This window comes from Cynoglossus semilaevis, chromosome 8 (assembly GCF_000523025.1).
Source record: "Cynoglossus semilaevis isolate Cse_v1.0 chromosome 8, Cse_v1.0, whole genome shotgun sequence".
Classification (NCBI taxonomy): Eukaryota; Metazoa; Chordata; class Actinopteri; order Pleuronectiformes; family Cynoglossidae; genus Cynoglossus; species Cynoglossus semilaevis.
Window position 1 is genome coordinate 29,291,724 of NC_024314.1, and position 12,287 is coordinate 29,304,010.

General features: G+C 52.3%; 1 protein-coding gene across 1 annotated transcript in view; it reads right to left on the reverse strand.

Annotated features, from left to right (window-relative positions):
* Nucleotides 1-660: 660 nt before the first annotated feature.
* LOC103383074 (AT-rich interactive domain-containing protein 2) overlaps nt 661-12,287 on the reverse strand; it is a 15,009-nt gene continuing 3,382 nt past the window's right edge. The window contains exons 3-15 of the mRNA XM_017034707.2: nt 12,118-12,215; nt 7,060-7,193; nt 6,217-6,435; nt 5,998-6,065; nt 5,757-5,826; nt 5,096-5,346; nt 4,884-4,980; nt 4,586-4,795; nt 4,347-4,511; nt 4,019-4,097; nt 3,808-3,942; nt 3,330-3,547; nt 661-3,241 (exon numbers count right to left, since the gene is read on the reverse strand). Coding sequence (XP_016890196.1) covers nt 870-3,241; nt 3,330-3,547; nt 3,808-3,942; nt 4,019-4,097; nt 4,347-4,511; nt 4,586-4,795; nt 4,884-4,980; nt 5,096-5,346; nt 5,757-5,826; nt 5,998-6,065; nt 6,217-6,435; nt 7,060-7,193; nt 12,118-12,215 — 4,116 coding nt within the window. The 3' untranslated portion in view covers nt 661-869. The remainder of the gene's footprint in view (nt 3,242-3,329; nt 3,548-3,807; nt 3,943-4,018; nt 4,098-4,346; nt 4,512-4,585; nt 4,796-4,883; nt 4,981-5,095; nt 5,347-5,756; nt 5,827-5,997; nt 6,066-6,216; nt 6,436-7,059; nt 7,194-12,117; nt 12,216-12,287) is intronic.

A 12,287-nucleotide genomic window follows, 5' to 3' on the forward strand; every position in this document is an offset into this window, starting at 1 on the left:
CACCCCCCCCTCCACCCCGCCCACTGAAGGACCTGTCACATGGTCAACATGTTGGCTGAGATGTAACCCATGTCCTTCTGCTGACAGGAGTTGTTCTCTCAGCCTGTTCTCTGTAGGAGGTGGGTATCAGTGAGGACCACATGGTCTGGACTGGTCTCACCTTCTTAAACCTCCACATTGACTACAACAACACCGTCGACACCGACTGTCAGACTACAACAACACCGCCTGTCAGACTACAACACCACCGACTGTCAAACTACAACAACACCGCCTGTCAGACTACAACACCAACAACACCGACCGCAAGACTACAACAACACCAACTGTCAGACTACAACAACAACGACTGTCAAACTACAACAACCCCGACCGTCAGACTCCAACAACACCGACTGTCAGACTACAACACCAGACTACAACACCAACAACACCGACCGTTAAACTACAACTACATGACAGCAACCCAAGGCTAAAATGCTAATAGCCAGCTAGCATTATTACACCGACAGCAACCCAAGGATAAAATGCTAATAGCCAGCTAGCATTATATTAAAGATCATATACTGTATCAAGATTAACACTCAATATATCGTCATATATATATATACACATCACATCACATCGGTGTCGTGACACGTATCAACAGGTTCTTCGGTGCCTCTGTGTCGTGACACGTATCAACAGGTTCTTGACCACTGACACTGTTAGCTGTAACTGAACAACATACGCAGGAGTGACATCAGCAGTGTAGTGACCAATGACCAGTGACCATTGGTCACCAGTGACAGTCGTTAACAGAGGAGGATAATCACTACAACTCAACAGCGCCCCCTGAGGGAACGAACCCTCCACCCCGTGTATCAGGGTTAACATGCATCACTTCGTACCCACACCGGCTCTAGTCTGTCCCTGGTGGACGTGAAGTGACTCACCGTGGAGCTAGCTGCCTCTGCGGGGGAGCAGTTCCTCTGCTGAGTGGCGTTCTCTATTGCTACTTTGGCTACTGTGCTTGGGTCTGTACCGGCCGGCACTGCCACCATGGTGGCGCTGCTGCCCGCGTTGTTGGGGTCGCTGATGGTGATGATCCGCACGCCCACTTTGTTGGGGATCCCCGACGCCGACGACGCCACGCCGCGGTCCTCGTTGTCGGCCGGCCTCTTCAGCCCCCGTGCGTCCGAGGCCACCCCGTTGGCCGGTCTCTGAGAGGTAACAGTAGCGGGGAGGGGGGCGCTGGGGAGCAGCTGCTGTCTGAGCGCAGCGTGGCCCGGTCCTAAAGGTCCGTTGTTTTTTTCTGAGGGAAGCCTGTTGCCTACAGCCTGGGGTCCGTTGGCCAGGCGCTCGGCCTGCTGGGATTTGGCAGTGTCCTGCTGGGGGTGTGGAGGACTGGGGGGGGGGAGGTCAGTGCTGTGATTCTGTTCAGGTCCTACCTCCCCGTTCCCCAAGTACTGTTTGGAAGCAATGTGATTTGGAATGTTTTTGTTGAAGGTACCACTGCCGTCGACCCGGTCCAGGTCACACACCCCGTTGACCAGAGTCTTTCTGTGGTCGGGGTCCTCCTCCAGGGGGGGGTTTGGGCCTGGGGAGAGGGCCTGCTTCCCATTAGCAGGGTGACTCTCTGTAGCTGGGCCATTGAGCGCCCCCTGGCTGTTCCCTGAGTGGTATGGAGGTAGATTAGACTCCATGCACTTCTGACCATTCAGCAGCTTGGCCCCGCCCACCAGGTCGCCGTTGCTGGTCTTACCGTTGGAGGCGTCTCCTGCTAAAGAGGAGTTCTCCATGACCTCGATCTTCCTCTCGTGGATGTGCAGTCCTGTGGCGTCTTTGGCCTCCTCCTCCTTCTGACAGATGATCTTGTCTCCTCTCAGTGGGGAGGGCAGCGGTGACGAGGGTGGAGGGGTGGCGGGGGCGTGATGGGGCATCATTCCGGGGACGACGGGGGCCACGGCTCCCTGGCTGACGGCAGCCACGGCGGCAGCGGCCGAGGAGGTGAAGCCGGCGCTCGGGACCACGGTGAAGGTGACCTGTCCGGCTGCGGCGGATCCTTGGATGATGGCGGCCGTCCCCGGGCTGCCCGTGGAAATGAGCTGCGTCGGCAGGATCTGGACCGTCTGCAGGGCGGGAGCTCCAGCAGCAGGAAGTTTGCCAGGCACCAGCTGGACGTTGAGCTGCTGAGGTTGGGGGGAGGGGTTCTGTGTGCTGTAGCCCGCCTGGTAGATGACCTGTGGGCTGTTGGGTGGAGGCACCTGTGGAGCAGGAAGGATCAGCTTCCCACCTGGGGTCGAAGGTCCTCGCTTTGGAAGCAGCAGCTGTTTGATCAAGCTGGACTCGGAGGTAGGTTGTGAGGGGGGGGCCGGGGAAATGATTTGGAGGGGGGGCTGTTGTTGCTGATGCCGTTTCATTGACAGCGCGTGGCTGACCGTTGGACTGGACTGGGAGGAGGGGGGTGTGCAGGGGTTGGAAGAGGCCGCTGGATGACCTGCTATTTGAATGGTGGGGGCTCCGGGGATGGAGGAAGGGTTAGTGAGAACTATTTGGTGTATGGCAGGGGGGTAGGCTGGACTCTGCTGGGGGCCGGGGCCGGGGGCGGGGCCCACGATCACCACGCTCTGAGGCTGAGTGGCTGCTATCGTGGTTGCTGATGCACACGACTGGTTGGGCGCAGGTTTGGGGGCAATGTTTTGAAAGGTGACGCGACACCCCTGGGAGTTGGACACGTTCAACGCCTGACCCACCCCCACCTGGACCGACGGCGAGGAGCAGGGGGGGGCACACTGAGTCTCCATCTGGGGGGGTCCACCCTGAGGCCCAGACAGGGGAGGATGCTGGGTAATGGAGGGGCAGACACTGTGAACCCTGGCCGTGAGGGTGTGGCCCTGCGGTACCTGTTGAAAAAGAGTGAGGGGCGTCCCTGCCGAGGCGACGGGGGAGTGTTGTGGGAGAGTTCCAGGGGCCAGGGCCAGGATCTGAGGGCTTTGGTTCTGGGAGGCCGAGGCCCCAGCTGGACCCTGGACAAACGGACCAGGTCTCTGCTGCTGCTGAGCTCCTGCTGCCACAGGATTGGCTGTCAGCTGTGCAGGCACCTGCGGGGGCAGGGGGGAACGACAGACGGGAGGTTGGCTTGTGTGGGGGGGCTCCTGCGCGGTCAGTGCCGGGGGAGGAGTGGAACCGCCGGTGCTGTGGCTGGGTACCAGAGCCCGGACCGTCAGAGGTCCAGGAGCGGAGTGCCCCGGAGGCAGGCCTGGGTGGACGGACAAAAAAAAACAAAGAGACCGCGGTTTGAACCACACAGTTCACGTCCAGTAAACACTGCAGTTCTGAACATGTACCTGGAGGGGGGCCCTGGGGGTCTCCTGGTGTGTCATGCCGAGCAGCCGGAGGTGAAGGAGCTGCTGCCGAGTTCTGCTGCTGAGGCTGACTCTGCTGGTAGTACAGCTGGACGGGCAGAGGAATGGACCTCCGCCTGAGTCCGACCAGGAGGATGAGAACTTGACCGTTGGTCTTGGACTCCTCCTGCCGCCGCATCGTGTGGTTTGGGAACACAGTCCTGTGGGGGCAGAGCACCTTGGTGAGTGGGCGGGGATACACCCAAACTTACCATATTTGGAGTTGTGTATTTTTTAGTGATTTATTTTATGTATTTATATTTGTATAAACACAGACCATTAGATCAACAGAAAGAAATGAACTGATGTAAAGTCACAGAGACAATGCTAACGGTTAGCCCAGTTAGCCCAGTTAGCTCAGTTAGCTCTCACCGCAGACACTTGAGGATTCGTTAGCCCAGTTAGCTCCGTTAGCTCTCACCGCAGACACTTGAGGAAGCCGTTGGCGTTTAAGATGTTGCTTCGTCCCATTTTGCTGCAGGTGGTCAGATACTCGGAGTAGACCTCGGACCGAGACACCGAACCCTCCGAGTGTGGCTCAAAGTGTGCGTTCAGCCTGTGGGACGACAGCAGCACAGACGTCAGTATCAGTTCAACTGTGACCAGTGAGACGTCGCTGACGACCACGTTACCATTGCAGTGTGAATTTTTCCCCATCGAGTTCAATGATACCAGGTGGAGGTTGACTTGATGGTACGGAGACCCTCGAGACTGAGAAGACAGAAGAAGAGACATGACATAAAGTTTATATTTAGTTTCACACCAAGGAAGGCTCGAATAAATACATCTGATCTGTTGAACAACTGACTCAAAGACTAACCATCGACGGCTGGTTAATTAACATTCTGTCATTAGTTCATTAAAAACATCAACACAGTTTCATGATCACTGATATTTTCTCAAATCCCAACGAGTTGACAACAAACCAATCACAGACTGACACAGTGTAGACACACTCACCTGGTGCTGGCGTCCCCTGGACTGCAGCTGGTACCTGCTCAACCAGCTGTGGTCGAACCTCAGTGGCCTGGTCCGCGCTGGCCTGGTGTTCAATTAACCTCACGGCGGTCAGGGCGTCAGGTCCAAAGGTGTGAAGGTCAACTGATACTAGTCGGACTAACAAGTCTGAGCAGAGAGAGGGGAGAAAGATGAGGGGCGCGGTCCACAGAGTAGTTCAGGCACTGACGTGCTCCCGTTACCTATGCTGTGGTTGACTGAGGCGATCTTGCTGCAGGTGATCTCTCCGAGCTGAGCCAACAGGTAGAGCACCTCCAGTGAGGCCATGAGGATCATGAGGTCGGGCAGAGTGAGGAGCATCATCACCTCCCTGTACGAGTCCTGGTCCACGTACTCACAGATCAACACGCCGTTGTCCTCCACCTTGCTGAGGTTTCCCAGGATCTCCATGGCTAAAAAAAAAAAACAACCAAAAACACCAAATGTTTACAGCCAGGAATGTGAAGGTGCACGCACACACACACACGCACACGCACACACCTCTTATTTTGAGGAACCGGTCCCTGGACATCAAGCATTTGGTGATGGTGTGAAAAATCAGATGAGTCGTGCGGAAGTCGACAGGATCCAGCTGGAGCTGCGGGGACACGATGACAACGTCATCATCTCCATGTCACATCGCACATTTCCAAGACGGTGATAAATAGGTGGCGCTCTAGAGCAGGCCGGTGTCGGGCCACGCCCACACCTACCTCAGCAGCTACGTTGCCCAGAGTGTCCAGGCCGAGCTGTCGCAGTGAGATGAGGTTACAGTGGGCACAGAGCAGGAGAAAGCGCAGGCACGTTCGGTTGGCTGCCAGTAGCTTCACGTTAGCCTCCTCGAAGGAGAGATTCCGCAGGATGACGGCAATCTGCAGCACCCGCTGAGCCTCCACGTCACTGATGCCGGGGGTCCGGGGCGGGTGGAAGAGGCTGTGCCAGCGGTGCTCACATGACGTGCAGTCTACAGACAGACAGAAGTGGTGAGTACACGAGTACACGAGTACAGGAGCACAGGAGTACAGGAGTACAGGAGTACACGAGTACAGGAGTACAGGAGCACAGGAGTACAAGAGTACGGGAGTACGTGAGTACAGGAGTACAGGAGTACGTGAGTACACGAGTACAGGAGTACGTGTGTACAGGAGTACAGGAGTACAGGAGTACGTGAGTTTTCACCACAGCTCAGTTTAAGACCGTCGTTAACGGCTGACAAAATCAAATGGTTTTTAAGTCGACTGCTGATCTGCAGAAGCATCAAACATGCAGACCTAAAGGTCAAAGGTTAAATGTGGTTTCATCTTGTAGAAGGCAGGTCAATCAGCCAGTGATGTTCAACATGTGGAGCGTGAACCCTGCTGCTGCCTCTGTTACCTGGTGTTGAGGTGCTCTTGTCCCAGATCAGCTCCCTGACTTCAGTGTCTTCCACCACCTCCTTCCAGAACTGTGGGGGGGGGGACAGGAAGGGGGGAGAAGAGCATTAAAAAGACAGAATGACTACAGTACTGACTGATGGTTAAGACGACAGAGTCAGAGGACAGAGTCAGAGGACAGAGTCAGAGGACAGAGTCAGAGGACAGAGTGGACAGATTCAGGTTTAAAGACTTGTGGTTACCCTGACGAAGTCCCTGGAGGTTTTCTCCTTCCAGTCTGGTCCAAACACCGTGGAGAAGCTGCCCAGAGCTGTGGACACAGAGACAGTGTTAGAGACATGTCCACTGTCCACTGACAGCTGAAGACAAAAACCTCAGGATGATACTGGGTTTTTGTATTTTGGTTTTTCTACAGATCTTATGACGTGATGGTTCAGACGGTCAGAGAGTGTCGGACGTACAGTCGTCAAAGACGCCGGCGTGGGCCAACAGCAGCGTGATCAGTTTGGTGTCCTTGTCCAACTGCATGGCGTGCTTGCTCTCGTTGGACAGCAGAGTGCAAACATTCACCGCAAAGTCCACCTCGTTTGGTAGACCAGAGAGGAGAGACAGCACCAGTTTGTTATAATCGCACGGTGGGACGAAGTCCGTGGACAGACCGTAGCTTTGGCGAAGATAGTCTGGAAAAAAAAAAGGACAAAATGAGAAATGAGTTCAGATGAGGGGCGGGGACCCTGGTTGTCCCATATGATCTGTGAGTTCCTCTAACAATAACAACAGGGAGACCGTCCTGTTCTGACTTCCTGTCCGACCATCAGTTGATTTGATTTCTCTGCTCGACATTTGACAATTCATTATTCGTTATTAATTCCTCCAATCAGAGCGCTTGATTTTCCTGAGGTCCAGTTCACAGTCAGAGTCATCAGTGACATGGGACTGAAAACTGACAGAATCATTTCTTTCTGTGTTTCAGTTTTCGTCCTTGGTTTCTCATTTTCATTTCAGTGCCTCATGACTACATTCGTTTATATCCATGTTTTTGATGTTTACATGGGGGGGGGGGGGGGGGGGGGGGGGGTATTTCTGGGGAAAATTCAATGGAGTCTCGTGTGTTGTTGTGGACAGAGTCCACTGTGTCATGATGTCTCTTCTACATTACTATCAACAACAGACCACTCCGTCTGTGATGGCACTGATACAGCCCTAGGTGGCGACGTCACTGTTGCCACTCTTCATTTACATGAGGGATGTTCATCATAAACCCCTGGTGCGTGGACGTGGACGTGGACGTGGACGCTCCGTCCCTGATACAACATGTTGCTGGTAGTTGTAAGAATTAGGAATTGCACCGATTGGAAGCGAGGCCTTGGGGTTCCCTGGCTGTGACTCGTCCTCGTCTTCGCCAAAGTGGTGGACTTTTTCATATTTCTCCAGGTATCTGCAGAGACATGGAGACAGGAGTTGAGGTGTGTGTAACTTCAGACAGTCAAAGACTCCAGGTCAACTGAGGTCAACTCAGGTCAACTGAGGTCACCGTCTCATCGCAGCGGCAGGAGAACCTCCACCAGAAACGGTACTGATGAAGGTGTCACGTCAGCTGACGGTTGTGGACCAGCTCCTACAGAGTTCTGGTCTCCGGAGGTCAGAGGTCAGAACAAAATGAACCAGTTCTGTTCACAGGAAGTCAGACCTGGTGATGATCACACAGAGCGTGCTCCCAGCCTCAGGTGAACACACAACAGTCAGTCTCCCCCACAGCAGCAGGGGTGAGTCACTGATCACTCACACAGAAACAACAACAACAACAACAACAACAACAACAACAACAACAACAACAACAAACTACCTCCAGAGTTAAATGATGGTTAACCTCTGCTGTGGCTGTGAGTCACCAGGAAAACAGTCCGTTCACGGTGGCCGAGGTAATCCCCTGTCCACTGGGTGACACCACCGACTATAAATACACCCACACTTTATTTGTAGACGGCAGGAGTGAGACAGAGAGAGAGAGAGAGAGAGAGAGGGGTGGTAGAGAGAGCCTGTGTCCCTGCTGCAGCGTCACCAACCTCTGTCTGAGCAGCAGCCAATGAAACTCTGGTCTGGACGGATGGGAGGGAGTGGGGATGGACTGCAGCTGTTTGTCTCTGCACTTCCCCTTCTTCATGCACACATGATCAGAAGAACAACATCACATCCCCCCCCACCACCACCACCACCACCACCACCCCCCGCCTGGCAGAAACTTCCATATTACAAACAAATGCCTTTTGGGTTTGTTGTTTTAAAGACAGAAACAACTTCAGCCTGATGTAGACCACCACCTGATGTAGACCACCACCTGATGAAGACCACCACCTGATGAAGACCACCACCTGATGAAGACCACCACCTGATGAAGACCACCAGCAGCTGTCTGTGATGAAGAGTGAAGGCAGGTACAGTCCAGTCCAGTCAGTAACTGTCTGCTGCCCAAATGCCCTGGTTAGACTAATGTTTGGGGTGTGATTGCCCCCTGCTGGTCGACACTACAACTATAACACATTCTCATGACCCACACCAACCTGTGGTCTTCATGAGGGCAGTCTAACCCAGAGACTGGGGCTGGCTGACCACTCCAATTATAATAAAACTGTAGTAACAACACAGCGTATTAAACTTATCAAAGATGCGCCCCCAGTGGACAAACTGTAGAACTGGCAAATAATGAAACTAGCTAAAAATGTGTTTTTGACATGTGGCTAAAAAATGAATTACAGTTTAGGACTTCCTGGTCGACTACTGAACGGCAGATGAACCCGAGACCTGTACCCCAACATCTGAGGACCCACCATCTGAGGACCCACCCCAGCCTGGACTACTGCGACATGGGCTGAATGTAAAGACTAGCAGCCCACATGTCTATGACATCATCGGCCCAGACCAGCTATGAACCTGATGAGGAAAACACACCGGACACGGACTCTGGACTACAACCACTGACGGGTGACAACGTTCACCACACAGAGAGTTAGGTCAGGACCTGGACCAGGGTCCAGCCTGGACCAGGGTTCATGTTCATGTCCACCCTGGTCCAGGGTTCCACCTGGACCAGGGTTCATGTAGGACCAGTGTCCAGCCTGGACCAGGGTTAGGGAAAAAAATTGTAAACAGAGGACAGATAACTTTGTTACAGCTTTTTAGTGACATTTGTCAGTAATATTAGCCGCTTTATCATGTGTTGGTAAAGCGTTGACACCTGGTACAGTCCTCTGGTACAGTCCAGATAAATACTTCATTAAAAGTCTTTAACTGGACAGAAGTGAAAGTGACCCAGACAACTTCAGCTCTAATCAAGTCACAGTGGTGGGGTCATGTGCCCACTGAGCACGGAGCAGTGACCATGCAGAAGGTCACATGACACCAACACAGATCTGGTCATGAGGTTTTTGGGCAGATCAGAAAATGAGTTCAAGGTCTGCAGCCACAGAAGGACCGTAGGAGAGCTGGAGAGAGAGGACGGGCATCGTCACGGCAACAAGCGGTGCAACAGTCGGAAAGTTCCTCATCACCTGTTACCTACACCTACACCTACACCTACAGCTACACCTACAGCTTCACCCATAGCTACCTCAGATCTTCTCGACTTTCTTATAATTTGCCAAATGAAAACAGAGTTCATTCACAGTTCAAACCTCAGAGTCTGAGACAAGTCCACTTTGTCTGGACCACAGTGGACGATGGTTGTCCACTGACTACAGTGTAACAGAGGACAACCTGACTGTCAGTCATGGACTCACTCCGACTGTTGATTATTAACGATCCACATCAGATGGAAACAACGTTTTACTTTATCAACTGTAAACTGAGACAGTGTTAACAGTGCCCCCCCCCCCCCCCATCCTGACCCCCCCCTAAATCATCTGGTCCAGACAGAAGACAAAACTGGAAGTCATCCCACTGCATTAGGGAAGTGACTGAAATACATCTGGTCCACCAGGTCCAGGTCTACTGGTCCACAGACGTCAAGAACCTGGTCTAAACTCACCCTTCTAACAAAGTAATGCTGCAGGGTTCACAAACCACGGCTCCTGGGACACATGCTGCCCGTCAGTCTACAGACACAGGGTCCCTGTCAGTCAGTCAGTATCATTCACAGACAGCAGTGTCACTGACTGAGATCAGACAGCACAACAACATGACATCACTGACATCATCCAGGTTTTCTAACGTTAATCCACAGATGTTGTCAGGTCAGAGGTCACAGGTCACAGCTTCTCTGACACCAGTCCAGGATCTGGATCCATGTGTCACAGATCAACAGTTCCATCAGCTCACAGATGAGTGCTAGCTGGAGGATGAACTTCTGCTCCGACAGACGGATGGACATCCTGCTGTCTGAGCAGCACTTCACCGAGTTAGTGAAGGACTGGGGCAAAAGTTTCTGGTTAATGTTGCTCAATTATTAGCCAGCTACACTGAGATGTTAGCATGAGCTAACACCAAACTGCTGATTAACCAGCTCTGAGAGTCACACCACGATCCTCCTCCTGCACTGCAGTGGAGAAGTGTCCGTTAGTGACACCTAGTGTACGACCAACTGTGACCTCTGACCTCTCTGACTGAGAACTATTCAAACAAGGATCACTGCTCAGCAAATGTTATAAACTAAAGAAGAGAAGAACAAATACCTGATATTTTAAATCTGAACTCAGCTCTGTAGAACCATCAACAGACCATCAACAGACCATCAACATGTTCACTGACTGAATGAGACACAGTTTAAACTAGCAGTCTAAAAATATTGATACACTGATCCCGTATCAATCTCCTCCTCCATCACCAATTCCCAGTCCAACATTGCTGGTGTTGGTTCATTTAGGACTAGGATCACACTGGGACTACAGCTACACTGGGTCCTGACTGTAGTATCACAGTATATTGTGATACATTGTATCGCTGCCCTGTATCGTGTCATTCTGGACAATATAGAGCCCTGGTTTGAACACACACCGTCTTATAGCCTTCAGTACTGGTGCAGCAGACAGTACCAGCGGTGGACCAGATGTCCAGATTTCCTATCATGTATTTAACACCTGGGTAACGAGGTTGAACTGCTCTTCTACTGAACCAGCCTGAACAGACACCATGATCCTACAGTGAAGAACTTTCTGGGACCAGTCACAGCCTGAAAGGAAACTTTTCTGAAGGCACTTTTATTCAAACGTAGAGCGACCAGAGTAACAACACAACACGGCTGAACCTCAGCGCCGTCTCAGCAGCTGGGAGTTCCTTCAGCCTCAGACCACAACTGTTCAGTCATCCCCACTGTACACCAGTGCAGCCTGGGGCAGCGTAAGCTTCCGTGCAGCAGGTTCATTAGCTGAAGGCACACATGTGCTCCACATCCTCCCAGTCCGACACTGCTGCACTTGGTCTTTGAACACAACAGTTGGAGGACTGGCAGACCACATACACAACCTGCCACTGTCCCTAAAATATCCATGAGAGCTACAAGCATCTCCCCACCTTGGGGGGTAATCCCTCACAGGCAGGTGCTGCTGATGGGAACAATCAGTGTGTGAGCTGAAGAGTCACCACAAGAAAACTGTAACGCCGACACCACAAACACAAGCTGTCGGACAGAAGGACGGCCCCAGCTGTGGGGTCTGTCCGACTGCATCAGTATTATCAAGTTTACTTCACTCTCACTGGTGTAAAAACTGTTCAACAGAAAGTACCACAGCTGCTTTTAAGTTTTTAAATGTTCATTCATTGCCAAAATCACACAAACATGTATTAGCTGCAGCACCACCTACAGGCTACAGGGTACCAACACCACTGTCTGGATCCAGAAAGGTCAGGTGGGGTCGGCTGTTGTTGTTACAGCAGTATAACAACAGTCGGTTGGACTGACGTGGATTTCATTTGATCTGATTCTCTCAAGCAGGTGTAAATTAATTTAATTCAACTTTTTTATTCACGTGGGCCTTAAACATCTCACACTGTAAAAGTATCACTGAGAGGGTTCGATGCCTGCTGCCTCTCCTGCACACCAACACTCAGGGGCCAATTCACACAAATTCAACAGGGACCCAGCGGACAAAGGTGACGCAACAATGTCAATCATCCTCGGCTGCTTCAACACTGGTCAAGGAAACATCTAGTCCACCAGTGGCTCACTGACAGTACAGACGCAGGTAGAACAGGTCACAACCTGGGACTACCTCAGGTCACAGTGAGCACTCTGTGAAGGCGGCAGCAGCAGCAGCAGCAGCAGCAGCATCCTGGGTGAGTGCAGGAGGAGGCCAATCCTGCCGACTGCATTTGTAAACACTTTCCACATGGTAGCTCAGAGAACGGAGCTGCACGGCCACGCTACTCACCGAAGGTAGTACTGTTTTAAAGCAAACGCGGCGTTGGAGCAACCCCTGGGAAAGTTGAAGTCTTCTCCAAGTTCAATCCATTGGTTTTTGTCAGAGACCTACGAAGAGGAAATGAAAAGAGTTGGTAGAAGAATAAATAAAGCAGCAGCAGCAGCAACGACTGAGAAAAA